The sequence below is a fragment of the Centroberyx gerrardi genome, chromosome 10 (assembly GCF_048128805.1).
Source record: "Centroberyx gerrardi isolate f3 chromosome 10, fCenGer3.hap1.cur.20231027, whole genome shotgun sequence".
Classification (NCBI taxonomy): domain Eukaryota; kingdom Metazoa; phylum Chordata; class Actinopteri; order Beryciformes; family Berycidae; genus Centroberyx; species Centroberyx gerrardi.
In genome coordinates this window covers 11,969,908-11,989,160 of record NC_136006.1, presented here as the reverse complement: position 1 = coordinate 11,989,160, position 19,253 = coordinate 11,969,908, and the positions used below count along the sequence as shown (strand labels likewise).

General features: G+C 43.3%; 1 protein-coding gene across 3 annotated transcripts in view; it reads right to left on the bottom strand.

The window, feature by feature from the left end:
• Positions 1 to 19,253, bottom strand: part of ptpn4a (protein tyrosine phosphatase non-receptor type 4a) — a 77,819-nt gene that overhangs the window by 38,817 nt on the left and 19,749 nt on the right. For all 3 annotated transcript variants that reach the window (XM_071898393.2, XM_071899867.2, XM_071899101.2), the window contains exon 2: positions 8,020 to 8,174. In XM_071898393.2, the coding sequence (XP_071754494.2) occupies positions 8,020 to 8,157 (138 nt within the window). In that variant the 5' untranslated portion in view covers positions 8,158 to 8,174. The remainder of the gene's footprint in view (positions 1 to 8,019; positions 8,175 to 19,253) is intronic.

The window sequence follows — 19,253 nt, the reverse complement described above, 5'->3', positions numbered from 1 at the left end:
ACAAGGGGGAAAGGGCAGAAGGGAGGGAATGACACGTGGATAGTGTGGTAAGAGGAGTGGGTGGGAGGGTAAGAGGGAGAGAGCGGAGGATAGTTTGGAGGTTCAAAGTGAGGTACAGACAATGTAAGGGAGGAAGAGAAAAAGAAAGATCTAGAAGCACAGCACCAACTCCTAACCATGTTTGGCTTTCTGCAGGGTGAGAGAGGGAGGGACGCTGGGATGGAGACAGAGAGAGAGAGAGAGAGAGAAAAAAAAAGTACAGACTGTGTACAATCCGCTGCGGCTTTGTGTCTATATATATATATATAGAGCTAATTAATTATCAGTTTATTTGATAATTCTCTCTGGGTCCCTAATTGATCAGCTGCCTTTATCACTTCTATGGAGAATACAATAACATTAGGCTACTTGGTTTGCTGGGTAAAGTTAGCAGCTAAACATGGCTAGTACCGTATTATATTCATTCATAAAATCACTGCTTATCCAACAAACATAGCTTATTACATGCTCCATACATATATAGAAGCATTGCTGATACAACAACTTGCTTTATTACAAAACGCCATATTGTGCGTTTACCTATATGTAATCACCATACATCACTGTATCGCAGCAGTACATGCGAAACTAACAGATGAAGGACCCAGAGGTACGTTCTCGCATCCTGTGAAATCACCTAAATTCATTTGCATATGAGAAGAGGATCATGGGAGCTGTGTGAAAAATCGCAGCTGCGGTGTGAAGATTCATTGTTAAAGTTTAGTTTTAACAGGAAAACAACTTTTTACTTCCTTTTCATTAATTAGATCCTGCTCGGTAAAGAACAGACATGATTTGTAGACACTGATTTGCTGTAAAACTGTGATGAAGTTTGATAGCGTCCACATATAGACTCTTGGCCACTTGACCACTTGGCTCTTGAAAATCATGCCGCCATGGTAAAAGAAGAAAGAAAGAAGAAGTGATAATGTTCAACATTAAAACCACGTCTGTCTGTGGAGACAGGGCCATTAGGAGAGAGAGACTGAGAACTCAGAAAAGTGATTTAATTCAGCTAAATCAATGACCATGTGCTTTAACATGGATAAGTAATTAGACATCTTCAAGGTCCGCTTTGACCAGTCTATTGGCTATGAGACAACGTGCATTGGTTCTGGACAAGTTCAGTGCTGTTGTGATAATTGCTGTGTGTTACATGCTATCCACTTGGCTGTTGTCTGATAATAGGATGTCTGCTTGTATAGAAATAAACACTGCTGTTTTAAGCAGAAGGAACAAATAACGACCATGAGCTTTAACATACATAAATACTTAGATACACAGATCACAGAAAGAGAAAGACGGAGGGAGGGATGGAGGGTGGAAGGGATAGACGGACGAGGGAGGGAAAGAGCAAGGAATTATTTATCGCGTGAGTCATTACTGTAAAATCGCATCATGTCATGTGATGATCGTACTTGGGAAACAGGGAAGGGAAGGAGAGAGAATAAACTGTGGAGCCACAAGTGGAGCGCAAATTCACACCTGATCATACTGCTACTTTGAGAGAGGGAGAGAGGGAGAGAGAGAGAGAGAGAGAGAGAGAGAGAGAGACGGGGGGAGGGAGAGAGAGAGAGAGAGAGAGAGAGACAGGGGGAGGGAGAGAGAGAAGAGAGAGAGAGACGGGGGGAGGGAGAGAGAGAGAGACGGGGGGAGGGAGAGAGAGAGAGAGAGAGGGAGAGAGAGAGAGAGAGAGAGAGACAGGGGAGGGAGAGAGAGAAGAGAGAGAGATGGGGGGAGGGAAAGCGAGAGAGAGGGGGAGGGAGAAAGGGTGTGTGAGTGTGTAACTCCACCAGAGATCCCATGGGAGAACAGCTAGATACACACACACACACACACACACACCCTCTCCCACTGCTTCTCTCTTCCATCTCTCCCCTGGTGACACACTTTACAGCACAGCATGTTAGTGTGTGTGTGTGTGTGTGTGGGGAACGAACGGAATGGTAGTTGACAGTTGACGACACGTTGACATGGCAGCCCTGTGGGATCACAGTCAGTCTCTCAGCTGTGTGTGTGTGTGTGTGTGTGTGTGTGTTAGCTATCTGCTGCTGTCAAAGCCTAGTTAAGTGTGAGTAAACTCTGATACCCTCTGTGCTCCTTCCTTCCCTGCTCAGTTCCCTGTAACCCCACGCTCAAAGTGTTTGAATGAATGAGAGAATATTTTAAGCCTGTGAGCCTCAGTATAAAATCTAACACTAACTTTAAGGTGTGTTTGTGAGGGTGGGTGTGGTGGAGGACTACTGAAACTGAGTGACAGACTCTCCGGCCTGCAGACAGTCCCAGAAGCCTGCTAGCTTACTGACTGATTACATATTTGATAGCTGACTTATTAATTTACAGACAGACTGACAGACTGACAGACTGACTGACTGACTGACTGACTGACTGACGGAATATGAGTGGCTGACTGATTGACAAAATGACAAGATTTCAAACAAACTGACTGATGGCCTTATTACCGACAAAGTAACCAACTAGCTGACTGACTATCTCACTGCCTGACCAATTTGCTGACTGGCCGGGGTCTCACAGACAAATGAGGAAGTGAAGGAACACGCAAGGCTCTAATCTGATGTTTCCTCATGTAAGGCTATTCATAGATATGTCTGAGACTCTGTGTGTGTGTGTTTGTGTGTGTGTGTGTGTGTGTGTGTGTGTGTGTGTCTACAGAATCCCCTTTGTATGAAGTGGCTTTTCAGGCTGGATGTGGGAGCCCTCTGTGGCGTTTTTATACTGTGCTCCCAGGAAACTCGTCGCCACTGTGTGAGTGCATGTGTGTGTGCATGTGCATATGTGTGTGTGTGTGTGTGTGTGTGCATGTGCGTATGTGTGTGTGCATATGTGTGTGTGTGTGTTAGCCTCTTCTGGTATTCTAAAAGCATCGGAGCCAAATGTGCAAATGCTGCCACTGCAGGAGCAAACAGCCATACATTATTTAAATGGAGCTAGGAACGCATGCACACACACACACACACACACACACACACACACACACACGCTTTTAAACACACACACACACACGCTTTTACACGCTCTCTTACAGCAGCAGAAAACTCCATATTATAGATAGCTCGTGGGTTGGATAGTGGGAGAAAGAGATGGTGACAGAGAGAGAGAGAGAGAGAGAGAGAGAGAGAGAGAGAGAGAGAGAGAGAGAGAGAGAGAGAGAGAGAGAGAGAGAGAGAGCGAGAGAGAGAGAGAGAGACTGAAAGACAGAAAGAAGCAAAGAGAGAATAGAAGCAAAGAGAAACAGTAACACAGACTAAGAAAACGCGACAAAGCGACAGAGAGAAAAAGAGAGAGAACAGCACACAGACTGAGAGAGAAAGTGAGAGGAAGACAGAGAGTCACAGAGACTGAGAGAGAGAGAGAGAGAGCTAGCAGGAAAGAAGAGAAAAGGAGTGATTGACGATGCGGCTGGGTGAGACAAACGCTCTTTGTGTTGATCTTCATCAATCCACCAGCCCCGCTGAGTAAAATAGTGTCTGTGTGTGTGAGAGAGAGAGCGAAAGAGAGAGAGAGAGAAACGGCGATAGAGAGCAATCGAGAGCGCAAGAGAATGGCTGAGAGAGGGAGAGAGATGCTCTGATAGAAGCGTTTTTTCACACTGCACAGTCTTAGTCCAGGTCTATCTTCAGAGTGGGAGAGAAGACTCACAAAACACCAATATCACTCGACAAACGTCCTAATGTTCTAACAAATGCCTTGGACGGGTCAGTGACAGACGAAATTGTGATTTTTTTTTTTTCCCCCAGGAGCATTTTCCTCCTTTTTTCCTTCCCTCTTTTCTTTCCTTCCTGTCATGGGGGACAAAACTGAATCTGGAGTGTGTGTGTTTGTGTTGAAGAATGATGGAAATTCAGGAAGGCGTGAGGCAGCTTGTCCAGACAGGAATAGAGCTAGGTAAAGGAGTCATTCACTCAACCTCTCTCTCTCACACACACACACACACACTTCTGAAAAAATCGGGGTAGTGAAATGAACAGCCACATAATTTGGCATAACTGTGATCATCATAACATTTGTTGACTATCCATCACATATTAGACACTCAGACAGACACATACACATATGCGCGCACACACACACACACACACACACACACGCACACACACAATATGACACCCTCACGCCCTTCTCCACATAGCAGCACCTCTCTATTTCTGGATGGAGAAGGAGCTAAGCAAGCATAAATGTTACCACAGCCACACCCATCCCGCAACACACACACAAACACACACACACACACAAACACACACATACGCTAGTGCTAAGCTATTCTCCATATTGTTTTCACACAAATAGTAAGCCTAACTCCAACACACATAATTAGAATGAAATAATGTCACCAAAACGCAGCAGCTGTACTAGTCTGAATTTCCGGCCTCCATGTTGGATCTTGGGTTTCCTCTCCCAAGCATAGACCACATATAGGGTAACTGTGCCTTGCAGGAGGATTCGTCAATCACTGTGTGTGAGGAATACACCAAGTATTTGGCAGATTGGCCCGTTGGTCAACTAAATGCTAAGTAATGGTGTGAAGAATGAATGATATGTGGCCAAGTCTGGCAGTTTTTGTGTTGAAAAATGAACAAAAGAACCCGAGGAATTCTATCTTTAAGATCATCGATACCCTGTGTGTCGTACGCCCCCGGGTGCACCCGCCACCCCGGCTCCGGTTCCCATGACGATAAGTGACTCCCTCTGGATTTTCCCCTCCTCACTAGGTTCAAGGCCAGTCGGCCAAGGAGAGGATCAATAGAAGTCTTGTTGCTCCAAGGATGTCTTGTCTTTCCAGGAAGTTACTGCTGCTACCGGGGGCTGATCAATGACCAGAGAGACTGACAGAGACTGACTCATTCATTCAGAAAGAGGGAGGGAGGGAGGGAGTGAGAGGAGGGGTGAGAAATAGAGACTGAGAGACAGACAGAGAGGGTGAGAGGGAGAGAGGCACACAGAGAGAAACATAGCAAAATAAAAAAATGGAGTGGAGAGAGAAACAGACTGATATAGTAGGGTTATATGTTATGTATGTATGTCGATTATGGTTACACTGATAATCCTGATTATTTTGCTATTGTGATCCCAACTGTTAATCCCAATTATTTCAATGATTTGATGAACAAAATTGTTTTACTGCTCTTTTTGCATCTTGTAACAACATCTTGACTATTTTCAACAACTGCTGTTGTAGAAAAGTCAAACGCCAATATTGTTAGATTCTTGATTGTGGAAACTAAAACCTCAATGTGTGATAACATACAATTTATTGAGCCTTAATATAGAGTAGGCAAGGCAGATGAGGTAGAGAGAGAGAGAGAGAGAGAGAGAGAGAGAGAGAGAGAGAGAGAGAGAGAGAGAGAGAGAGAGAGAGAGAGAGAGAGAGAGAGAGAGAGAGAGAGAGAGAGAGAAGGCCAAAGGGGATGTAAGGAGAGAATGGGGTAGAGAAATGGGGAGAGACAGAGACTGAGAGAAAGCTAGAGAGGTAGAGGGAGAAAGAAAAACAGAAAAGGGGGGAATGAGAGTTACAAAGACAGAAGGGGATAGAGAAAGCAGGCAGAGGCAGAAGAGGAGGGGAGAAAAAAAACTTTAATGATCCAACGATGTGGCATGATCAGTCCCCAAGGGGACGGCTTCTCCATGCTGTTTTCACTATATGGTGAGGATGGTAAACAGAAAATAACAGTCCAAAAGTCATCAGTTGGAGACTGGCAATACGCACCATGCCAGATCAAAGACAGTTATTCTGTTCTGGCAAATATTTAGCTTTCCAACTTATCTTCAACTGTTGCGCACAAGAATTGTTAAGAATTATCATTTTCATTGTTTAGATAAGATCTGTTGCACTTTATTTTGTTTGGATTTCATGAAGAAGGTTTGGGAGAGGCTCTCATCTTCTGCTGATGCACTCCAAATGTGATACAATTTGGGTGCTGCTGGCCATTTGGTTAAGCTACTGGGAATTTGTATATTTTACAATCCAATATTGTCAAGTTTCATATACACAGTACAAACACACACATATGATGGGTTGGTGGCAGCACAAAGTCAGCAATAGAGCGGTATAGTGAAGGGTGGCAGGAAGTGAGAGGTCAGATAGACTTGCTGATATATGGGGCATCCCCAACCTACTTCTGTTCAATACACATCACTAAATGTCTGTTTTTTCACCATAATAACACACACACACACACACACACACACACACACACACACACACAGCAATACACACTCTTACACAGGGTGTGAGAAATGGCATGAGGGATGTTTTGTCTCATCCTCTCTCCAACTTGTGCTCTCTCTCTCTCTCTCTCTCTCTCTCTCTTATACTGACAGGAAAAAACAATGTTGTAATCATATCAACACTGATTGGCACGCTCATAACCTGCACAATCACATTTGTGATATCTACAGTATGTGTGTGCCTGTGCATGCATATCCGTGTGCATGTCTGTTTGTCTGTGTGTGTGTGCGTGTGTGTGTGTGTGTAACTACACTGACACTGTGTGCGTGTATGTACTTGACTGGGCTGCAGCTTTCAGGAGGCTCCTATGAGCTCAGGAATGTCAAGCATTTCACCGCGAGGGACAGCACACACACATCTACACGCACCCCTACGCGCACACACACATTCAAACACACATACACACACACACACACACACCTGTGCACGTGCACGCGCACAGGATGTGATGTGTCAGAGGGGATGTTATTAAAGGAGTCACAGAGGGAAGTTCCCTACTCATACTGTCATATAACTCTGAACAAACACTGACAGACAGACACACAGAGGGAGAGAGAGAGAGAGAGAGAGAGAGAGAGGGGGAGAGAGAGAGGCAGACTTAGAGAAAGAGAGAGAACAGACTCTTTTTCCTCTGAAAGACAGAGGAAAAAGGATGTACAGAAAAATAGAGAAAGAAAGAGAATAGAGAAAGACCGAAAGAGACAGATGACTGTAACATCAGTCACAAGACAGCTTCTCATACCATGTCACCTGCTTTTAGGCACAACATACAAACAAACACACACACACACACACACACTCACCCTTCCTCAGTAACTGTTGTCAAAGTGCCCTTGAGCAAAAGCACTTGACCCCCAGCTGCTCCAGCGGCCAACAGCAGAGGACTGAGGCTGCACTGGGCAGCTCCCAGGTGTGAATGTGTGTGACTGTGTGTTTGTAAAGCAGGGCGTCGTGCTGAGAAAGACAGAGTGTGCAAAGGCCGGGGCCAGCAGGGGGGCGTAGTGAGTAGGGAGACCCTCCTTCAACCAGAGGGCCCGGGGTTCAAGGCCCTGTGACGGCAGGCCTCCACCCTGCTGGAGTGTCTTTGAGCAAGACACTGACTCCCTACAGCAAATTTCCCCCTCAAGGATCAACAGAGCATCACAAGAAAAAAAAGATAGTGTTGGCTGCTCATTCTGATTTTATGGATATGTTCTCTAAAGCGTATGAGTAGTTGTTGTTGTCCTTCCTTCTTCCAATGTGTGACTGTATATATGTAATGTATATATGTTATTTCTGTTTTCCATGTTCAATTTTTGCTTTTATGTGAAGCACATTGAGTTTCCCTGTGTATGAAATGTGCTATATAAATAAATCTTTACTTACTTACTTTAGAAATGTCGCAAAAAATAAAATGTGAATTTGGTGTGTTTTCATCAGCTGGGTTAAGGCGAATAAATGGGCTTCCTGAATGTCATAAAAATGGAAATAATCTTTAAAGAATGGATTAGTATTGGGCAAGTTGTTATTGTTCTTTGGTGTCAGCTAATGAACGGCTGTGCGATGAATTCATTGGAGCTCGTCACGCAAAACCTACGTCATTATTTAGTCGATAAAAGCAGAGAAGATTGTAAAAACCATATTGAGGAAATTTTATCACATTTTGCCATTTTCCTTCAGCTTTCCTAATGCCATACATCATAATACGCAACAAAATACATGAATGGAAAGCGAGCTTAAGAGGCAGTACTTACGCTGACTTTGAAGGCCTGGACGGTGTTGTCCAGCAGCAGTACGTTGCACACAACCTGTGTGTGCTGCCTGTCTCGCTCCAGCTCAGTCGCCCGGACATTGTAGGATCTGCCAGCAGGCAAGCGGAAGCGCGCGCTCATCACGCTCCTACCAGGGTCTGCAACAGCCAGAGACACAGCAGAGGGAAGAAAATACTGGTGAGTGATTGAGGAAAAAATACTAAAAACACCAACACACACAACCTGTACAAGCAGAACAGGCTGAAATAGAAAGTGAGAGAGACCAAGATAGAGACAGAAAGAGAGAGAGGTGAAAAAGCAAGAAAGAAATAGACAGAGAAAGCAACTTTTGTGATGAAGTTATGGTGCACTCAAGTCTCCGATATATACATACAGTATGACTAATTTGCAGGTGTGCCAGGTGATGGAAAGCACCGTTTGGAAAGGCTCGACCTGCCTACAAAGAATACAATGAGCCAATGTACAGTATGACATGATGTACAGCTACATCTCAGTCTGCGCCTCCCTATCCCACTGCCATAGTGAGCACAGCTACACTGCAAGACAAGCCTGTACAGGCACAGAATAGCAGCAAGGACTGACTGCTTCATGTGAAAAGAATGTCAATGAGGAGGCAGGTAGTAGATTCTCTACCAGGGGATGGGGAAAGTAGTAGGCCAGCGTTGGGGGTTTTAACATACTGTCTAGTCAAGAACTTGGACATTTGCTTACATGCTAAAGAAATTTAGAGAATTTTAAAATGTATTTAGGTTTGATTTAGTAAAGAATGATATATTACAGTCCTGAGGCAAGTGAGAAAAATCAACAATCAGAATATCTTTGTCTAGATACTTAGGACAATTCAGTACTCATTTTGGGGGTTTTTAAAGATTATTTTTTGGGGCATTTCCACATTTGTTAGACAGTTCAAAGTAGAGAGAGACAGAAAAGACATGTGACAAAGATCCTGAGCCAAATTTGAACCAAGGACTTGGCATTTACCCGGCACACGCCTTAGACCATTGAACCAACAGAACTCCCCCAACTCAGTACCCTTAATTTTGCTTTGGCCCACTTAAGACCCACTCTTAAAAAAAAAAAAAAAACACTTTCCTAGCAAGCTTGACCTCTCTTACAGCCGAGACTTTCAAGGAGGAATTTGATCAATACTTTCATTTCATCATTTCATCATATTCACGCCTGGCTGGAGCAGCACAAGTGGTAAATGACTGCAGTGCAAACAGTGGCTGAGGATGCCCGGTCTGCTCATCAGGGGGAATAACAAACAATGATTCAAACTGAAGCTGCTCTACTTAGAACAAAGCAGACCTCCTCATTACTGACTCTGAGTTGTTGGCCACTTCAGAGTATTTTCCTAGACCTCCAAGATGAGTCGTCTAGGAACTACCTCCCTGAGAAGTCAAATATGGCTTAAATCCAGGTTTGCGCTGTCAAAAATCTGCCTTCTTCTTTTTCCACTCTAGCATAAAAATGAATGAAATACCAAATAAAATACTGTCTGCTTGTATTTGAATCTGAACTGATGCTACATGTTCATAATACTTTTTCTTCAAAAAGCTGAGCAGCTGGACTATTATAAACTATTTTGTGACAAGGAGCTAAGATTGGAATACCATGTATTCAAATGGCCTGCTCCATTCTGTGTTGTTTTTTGTGGTCGTTTTAGTTTGGGTTGTTTTTTTGTTTTGTTGGGTAAAATACACCGCTTGTGTCTTGTGCGCCTTTATCTGAACTCCCACGATGAAAATGTCCTCTCTTGCTTTTTTTTATTCCTAAGTGATCTATCATGACAGCAGACATAATAACCCCACAAAGGTCATGGCCTCATCATCAAGAGCTGCTGTATTTGTACCGATGGCTCGGTGTGCGTTTCTGTGTGTGTGTGTGTGTATATATATGGATGGCTCGCTGTGTCTGAGCTGCTTGTCACTACACATCACAGCAAACTCCCATGACCACTGGCAGATGGCAAGCATACTATGTGTATGTTTGTGTGTGTGTGTGTGTGTGTGTGTCTTCATGCTGAAGTGGCCCCATGAGGTCCCACAGCGATCTATTCAATCATTCACATCAGCACTCAGACACAAATACACACACACACACACACACACACACACACACACACACACACACACTAGGGGCCACCACTGACACGCCAGTCACAGCCCTCCTTCTAAAGAGAGAGATTTTCACTAGAGGGGCAAGCTACACATATTAACCATATGAGATTAAAACATCTTTAGCAAGTGATTTAAAAAAAAAATATATATATGATTTTAAAGAATCTTTAACATGGAATTTAAATGTGTGATTGAAAACATCTTAAACACATTATTTTCACTAGACAAACTATGAAAGGAGCAAATGGAGCAAGGAGCAAAATGGAGCAATTCTGAAAGCACCCCACTCTGCAGCATTTCCCAAACAATTCCCCTTTGGGATGGAGCAACAGGGCCCCAAAACATGGGACATCAATGATGGATAGATCTGTAGCTGTTTATATCCCTGTCAGGTCAGTATCCAAAATCCCTAAAAGCAAACCTTGACAGGGAAGCAAGCTAGGAGCTTTAGCTAAGCATGGGACACTTCAACATGTATGTTAGCTGTAGCCTGGCTGACAGCTAGCAGACAACATCCAACCAGGCGTGAAGTTGGTCATAGGTCCCTGTGACAACAATATATTCTGACTGTCAACAGAACTACTACACACACAGGCAGACATGCATAAACAACACAGGCAGGCACACACAGCCACAAACGCATGCAAGCGCACAGAGACAGGCACACACACACACACACACACACACTCATGCCAGCCACAGTACTGTCAGCTTGGGAAACGGAGCGAATGGACCAGCAAGATGAGCAGAGAGAAACGGAGAGAAGAAGCCATGCAGAAGGAAGGACGGACGCTCTCTTATCTCTCTCTCACATTGAGGAAGGGCTGTCACATACAGAGATAACACAGTCTGACACACAGACACTCTCTACGGACTCCGACTCGCCTTCTCTGCTCTCTTCCCATCCTCCCTTCTTTATACCATCCAACTAAAGACATGGAACTTAAACACAGAACAATTTAAAGACAGATCAGAGGATTGTCCTGAATCTTCGTAGCCGAAGCAGCGCTCCACAGTGCAACCATTTGGTAACATTCGGTAACATTTTTCCATCAGTGCCACTGGATATTTTCTTTGGTTGCACCATACCGTTGCACCAAGTCTATGAGTCTTTGATTCATACTTTTCCCTAAAGAAAAAAATACTAAAGCAATATTTGTGTTTTTTAAAGATATTATAATGTAGGTGATTTCTGATAAAAGCTAGGCGATTTTAGAATAGTAGAACTGGTAGCGCTCCGTTCACAACTGCTGCCACTCTGCTCTCACCTGAAACCCATTGGTCTCTCTCTGTAATCAAGTTCTTCTGAAACCAGATCACACTCATTCAAGCTAGTATTTGCAGGAGTTAAGATTGCAGTAAACCCACGTTTTAGCCTACACAACCCAAAGCAGAAAGTTCCTGAATTAAATGAGTTTCACTATGACGTGGCTCAAATGATTGTGACCACTTCTTTCTGTTGTTTTGTTCTGTTCCACTTTTAACCACCAAACTAATCTGCTCCTCCATCATTCTATTAGTTTCCATTCTAGCATTTACGTTCTGTTCTGCTCTGCTCTATTTTGTTTCATTCTAATATATTCTGTTCTGCTCTATTGTATTCCATGCTGTCCTATTCCGTTGTACCATTTCCTGTTCTACTCTGCTCTATTCTACTCTAGCATTTTCTGTTCTGTTGTGTTCTAATCTATCCCTTTCTGTTGTGTTCTTTTCAGTTTTGCTCTGCTTAGCTGGACAGGACAGCCACGCTCCCCTGAGAGAAGCCTCCGGAAGCACGCTGCCATTATTGCTTCCTGCCGTCAGCAGAGCTTACAAACAGGCAGGAGTGTGTGTGTGTGTGTTTCGTGTGTATGAATACACGTGTCTGTACATTTGGATGTGTGTGTGTGTGTGTGTGTGTGTGAGGTCTCTTGACCCTAAAGCTTCCCCTCACCAGTGGGCTCCTCTGGCCCTCTCAGCTTATTGCAAACACAGACGGCCCTACAGCCTTCCTGTCTGTGCACATACGCATACACACACACACACACACACACACACACACACACACGTACACATTTATAAACACATCTACTGCCACACATAAACATAGACACACACGCAAAACACGCACAAACGCTCACACACACCCATCTAACATCAAATAGTGTGAGTATTTGAGACAGTTGAGCTAAACTTTAGTCTGGCAAAACAAAAAAAGAATGTTTCATATAGTTCCATTGTGTAAGAATGCAGCCACACACACGCAAAAAACAAAAAAAAAACAGACCACACACACTCGGATACACACACAACACACAGCGAAATAAAACGTATCCTAACATAACCCACTGCCCTTAAATTCTCCCCATATCTCCTATTTATACTAACGTGGACAAAAATCTTCAAAGGGAAAGTTACGTGACAACAGCCGCCTTCTTCTCCCACTGCGAACATGGGCGGACTACTGAACTTCAATTGCCCCATACATTTCTATTTATACCCGAGTTCTTCAAAAGAATTTCGAAAGACATGCAACGTATGGGCCTTCTCTTCCTCTGTGTTGCCTTGGAACAATTGAGTTAAGAGGCGAGCAGTTAGGAAGCCCAAAGGAATTGTACATCGCCGCTCCACAGTGTTTCATACAGCAAAAACTAGGCCACAGACAAACAGGTGGTCAATTACAGATGTGAGCGTCTCTTTGTGTGTGTGTGTGTGTGTGTGTGTGTGTGTGTGTGTGTGTGTGTGTGGATAGCTTGTGATTGCTGTGACTTTTCATAATAAATGATTGTAGAAAACCGTAAAGGCCTCATAGATCTCTCTCTCTTTCTCTTTGCTTCTTGGGGAGGATTCTGCTTAAGGGACCTAATTGGCAAAGAACGCAGAGCTGAATCACCCGTCATATCGCACACACATGTACACACACACAGCGCGCGCACACACACATTTCCTGCCAACAAACACCAAGGTCGGTGACTATACAGTATGCTACAACTTAGAGGCCAAAATCAAGACGGGAGCGGAAAAATAAAGATCTGCTGCTACACTGGAAGAAAAAAAATGGCTTCTCATTCTGGATCTTCCATCTCTACCTTTTACCTTCACCCAATATTCCCCCCCTACTCCCCCAAAATGCCTGCTCCCACCCTCTTTTCCCCCTTGCTCCCAACCACCTCCATCCCCCAACACATCCCACCCACCCCCTGTGGTATTCTCCTTATATTATCTAGGGCAACAGAACGAACAACCAAAACGCCAGGCAGAATGCTATTTTTCTTCTGCAGGGTTGTGTGTGTGTGTGCATGTGCGTGCGTGTGTGTGTGTGCATGCCTGTGAGGGGGGTTGGGGTGGGGTGTCAGGGAGGTTGTTGCTTAGGGAATGTGGGCAGCGATTGACCTTTGACCTCCTTTAGGGACAGCCGTACGTGCTTGTGTGTGTGGCCCCGGCTGATGGTAAAGCCACACAGTGCTGCTTGTAAACTGGTTACTGCAGTCTCTCTCTGTCTGTCTCTCTCTGTCTCCTTTTCTCTCTCCCCCCTTTTCTATCTGTCTCTCTCTCTCTCTCTGTCTCTGTCTCTCATAGGCATATTCACAGGCTTTACTCAAGGGTAGAATAGTATAGAATACAGCAGAATAGAATAGAACAGAACAGAATAGAACATACCAGTACTGAGTCAAATCAAGACTTAAACAATATGATAACACCCTCAATGGAATATGTCTACATGACTACTGGAAAATGAAAGAGCCCGAAATACTTTTTTTTCCATCCATTATTCCGTCATACACAGTTAGTTGTTCAGTCATATGCAAACACGCCTGAAATTTGCACGCCCTTACATTACTATAGCAGAGTCATTGCTAATACAACAGCCTTGAGACTAATATACATAACTCAGGCTGATCAACTAATAGATACAGCAAAGAAAGACAGGTCTAAAGATGAAGAACACACAAGTAGATGAATACAAGTGAGCAGACCAGCGGAGAAGAAAATTATTATTTGATGTTGATTCCATTTTTGACATGTTCCAATGCATTCTGCTTGCTTTCTCTTGGTCCCATTGTAAGGCAGCATGTACATATAAAGTCAATTACAGTAAAGGTTTTTGCAGGACAACTTGCAATTCCCTGCAGCTCTATACCACCACTGTGAAATCCAAGGAGTATGTATATATCAGCAGATGAATGAAAACCATGAGTCAGCCTGACTATACTGAGTAACCTATGAGAGCCCAGACTGTCCAGAGCAGTTTCTTATCTTTGGTTTTCATTGCCTTCAGTCATACAAAAGCATGACTTGGGAAACATCTTTTATTTTTGCCCCTTATTTAAGCAGACTACAGTGGTAGCCATTGTAAAAGTCTCCCCTCTGCAACAGCCATTATGTCTATCCCAGTCAAGGTGTCGTCGGTCAAGGACTCGCCTGTGATATGACAACTGAAGTGCACTTGAAAAATAAAAATAAAAAGAAGTACTTGACCAGAGCAAATTGCCCAAACTTCTGTGAACAACTGTGCAGCAAACAAGTAAGCAAATACAGGACTTTTATGATTTACACTTGAAAGGCAGCTTTTCTTTTGCACTTGTAGCCCTTTGCTTGAAGCTCCGTTCACCCAAAAGGCTTGTATAGGCAAATCAATGAACTTGTCTCAATGAGACAAGTGTATTGATTATAAGAGACAAATGCCCAGTCCAGTCTCCTGCCTTTGGTCTCAGTTTCTTCACAATTCAGTTATACAGAGATTTGCAAACCTCTGCAGACCTTTGCTTGAACTTCGGCGAACCCTTATGGAATAAGCCTCTCCAAACAGATGAATGAAAAGCCTGAGTCAGCCCGCCTGACTGCATTGATTAGAAAAACCAGACAGTCCAATCCAGTTCTCAGCTGCCTAGAACCCTCTTTTTTATTTTTAACACAATAGGCTCTATTTTTGTGACGCTGCATGGTGGATGTTGGGGCTTTGCACCGCCGAAGTGACATTTTCGTTGCCCGCACACAGGTTTTTTTCTCGGAATTTTGGTGACTCGCCATGAACTTGACTGCTTTTAAGTGGGAGGAGAGGTGCAGTAGGTGATGTGTCAGTAATGCTAAAGCAGCGCAGTGCAATATTGGTGTGAAGGATGACAGAGATCTGTGCTTGCATTGCCCGCCTGCACAGACCACATGAAAGGCGCACAACGTTAAGCGCAGTCTATTCTACGCTATTTTCGTGGCTTTAGCAAATGATGAGCACATTAACAGATCCCATTCAAAAGCAAACCCATTCTTTTTCTGGATGATATGTTGGCCAATTTGATTATGTTCATAATAAATATAAACATAAAAACAGAAATCGCTCAAGCAGGAAAAAATAAGATACATTTGTTGCTGTGGTGTGAATTATTGTCATCCAACAGAGAACTGTCAGTATGCGCTATGATGCACAGAGAACAACATTGAAGGGAATTTCCCAGCAAAACCTTCCACAGTTTCAGTGGGGATTCTGGAGGCGGCTATATGTCCTCTATAGATGTCAAGGGACTGGCTGGTGGATGCCCCCCTCCTGCAGCCAAACTGTCCCTGCAGTTCGCCTACATTGGCCGACAGTTCTCCTGGGACCAGAGCAACATGTTAACAATATGTGTTATCTCCTCCCAAGCCAATTTAACGTCATCTGCAGCTTATTTAAGGTGCTGTTTATTTGCTGAGGGCGATTTTGCACCTCCCGCACAAGGACATCAGTTTCCTCTTGGGAGAAGCTTTTGTGGCGGATCAATCAATGGCTCTCAATGGCTATTTGATGGAAAATAACCTGAAAACCTGAAAAAAATTGCATCGCTGACACAATAGGACAAGAGACTCCAGAATCCAGTTTATACAAGACCTTGGTAAAAGATACAAATACCAAGAATGAATCTTAACACACCAAGATACTCATGCTGTGCTTGTTACACTGTAAACCAGAGGGCACAGGGCTCACATTAGCCACATTTCCACACGGTTTGCCAAGGTTAAATTTTAAAACATTAACAACACAGGATATATGAAACTGTTATATTGAGACTGTTAACTCTGCATCTATTGTAGCCTAGGATTTAAACATTCATTCACTTGAGATTTTTTCATTTAAATGTTCATGCTTAGATAGATGTAGCACATCTTATACCAATTGAACCCATTCTCTACCCACTCTTCAAATATCTCATTTATATAATAAAAAAAAAGATAAGGCTTTGTGCACAGCATATACTGAGGGTCAAGAGGTGCTGGAGGCTGCAAGGCGTCATCAAAGCTAAAGCGAAAAACTCCACACACACGTGTGGTTGTAACCGCACACTCAAGGCCCAGGACTATGGATTCAATACAAAAAAGGATCTTTATTGAAGACCGTCATGACCTGTGCATTTCACATAAAGCTTCATCAGGCTCATGAATCAAATTTTTTCAAAAAATCTAATTTATGCATTTACTTATTTAATTGTCTGTTTATGTGTTAATTAATTTGCTGGGTGAGAGTGGAGCAGGAACACCAAAGGGGAAGGCTTGGTGGGTGAAAGGTTTAAATTATGTCATTTTTTACATTTATATAGCCTAATTGTAGTTCATAAAACAAGGAAACAATAATAAACAATAATAATAACAACTGATTACAAACAAGGATGATCCACTTGATTTCACCTGTGGTTTACAAATATCCAACACCTCTTGAAGTAAAAGATTACTTGGTTCACAGATACCTAAACAATGTCCAGCCGAATGACGCGAGAGTCAATCTAGGTGAATGAATTAGTAAGCTAAAGGTTTAAAGAGTTACACACACACAATAGCCTAGATTTATGTTTCTTTATTATTGTGGAAATGGGTAACAGGTCCAACATGAGAAGAATACAAGTGTGTTTCACTGTGTCTGTGTCTCAAGGCTACAGACTATTCTTTGTCATTTGGGTTGCAGGCTGGGAAAAGTTAGTGTAGATCACGCACTACAATACAGGGCTGCAAAAGTGATTACTATAAGGCTGCTAGAAGACCCACCGCCCCATTTCTTTCCTTCTACACCAGCCCACACCCACAGCAAAAAAAATTGGGTAAATGTTTTTGTGTGTTTGTGCTCCTCCTCCTCCTCCCTCTTTGTCTTTCATTCACTGTTCGCTTGGCCTGTCACTCCGCTGCAAGACCATTATGCAAATCACAGACATCAGTGCCAGGGAGCAGCCATTCAGTACTTCACACTGCCATTTACACACAAGCGCACGCACACACACACATACACACACATGCAATACCACTCACAAAACCTAACACCTGTCATAGAGAATGTAAAGACTCGGGGGAGATTTCTACTGAATGAAAGATACAGATAATAGAGGCTGACAGACATTTGCAGCAGTAGAGAAGAGGATAACTCTGTTTCAGCTCAAACTGGAGATTGTCGCTCTCTGCACTCATCTTTTAGACAGATAGAGAGACTGAGATGCATCACACAAGTCTTCTCATCTCACCCTAATCTCCTCTCCCTCCATCCCTCCCACAATACCTCCCCTCTTGCTCTATTTATTTGCCCCTGGTCACTCTTTGCCCTCCCCTCTGTTTCCCTATAGCCCTCTACCCTCTTCTACTCTCTTCTCTGCTCCTATCCTATCTTCCATCTGCTTTACTCCTCTCTTGCCATCTCCCTTCTCCTTTTTTCTCCTCTATACCCTCCCCCTTACCTCCACTGCCCTTCTCATCTTGCTCTCCTCCTCCTCCCTGTAAGCATCTCCCCTCCTTTCTCTGCCTTTTTCTCCCCACCTCCACCCCTTCCCCTCTCCTCCCCTGTTGACCTTGCTAACCTGTATTTCCGGTGGCTGAGCAGCCAAATGAATGCACAGGGGCTGTGTAATTTCTCCTCCTCTCAAACAGCTTTTAAAGCCCGTCCGTTACAGTCATTCATTTCCGCTGGTACAACACCCTCTGGCTAGAAGTACATAGTTTGAGACAGTGGTTTTCAAACTTACTCCTCTGAGGACTGAAATTTCCAAAATACTGTGGTTATTTTGAATAGTCATCTAACAGAATTTACCCTTTTTTGGCCCCCAACCTACATGCCAACAGCATTCTAATCAGCCTAAATTTCTAGAAGGTTCATAAAGTACTTCACAATTGTCAAATCATAAACCAACAACTACTGTTGAATAATTTGGTGACCGATTTTAATCTTCCTTTGACCCAATTTTGAGTCCCAATTTTGAGTCTCAAAACAGACTTGTAAAAGGCTGTGTTTATATGAGTTGAGTGTAGGCAACTGTTGGGGCTTCTCAGCAAATTTAGAAAGAAAGCAAGAAAGCAAGAAAGATCTGAAACCCTAGTGTACTGATCAGTGTTAATGTGATTAATGTATTGTATTGTGTGGTGTGAGTGTGTGTGCGTGTCATCAGGAGGGTCTACACCGTCTGTTCACATTCAGAACTCCCACGAACTTTGACCCCACTAAGCCCCCCACACCCACCAAACCCAGTCACACGTAACTGTTCTGTAACCAACACACACACACACACACACACACACACACACAGACTCATGTCCTGTGCTTACAAAATCAGCAAACAAGCTTCCGTCCACTCCTCAAAAATACAGATAGACAGAATTAGAGAAACCACTTGTGTCCCTTGACTGTCCCGCTTGTCAAACATGTTTTTTAAGACTTCAACACGAGGAGAACTAATTGCACGTTTTTCAATAGCTTCAGTATTTGTTTTAATGTACAGTTCACCGGTAGTTGCAATCAAAAAACTGCTCAAGGTGTTTTGCATTACTGAATCATGCCACAATAAAATCTTTCCATCAAACAGGTAAGAAACCTGTCTAACCAGCTCTGCTGCTTGCTGAACTGTTCTTTAATCTGTCCTAGTGTGCTTTACAAGTGACAGCTAACCCCTAATAAAGTAGTTATGCTTAAACTTCTACTTTCATTTGCTCTAGGTCTATTATACTACCATTTCAAGTGATTAATTATTTGAAATGAATGGCGGCCATTATCTATTGCCACTACCATACAGTGAAAAAAAATTAAGAGATTACAACTAAAACAGCAAAACTGAATACATAAACAGAGATGAACAGACAGAGAAACAGAGAGAGAGAGAGAGAGAGAGGACAAGT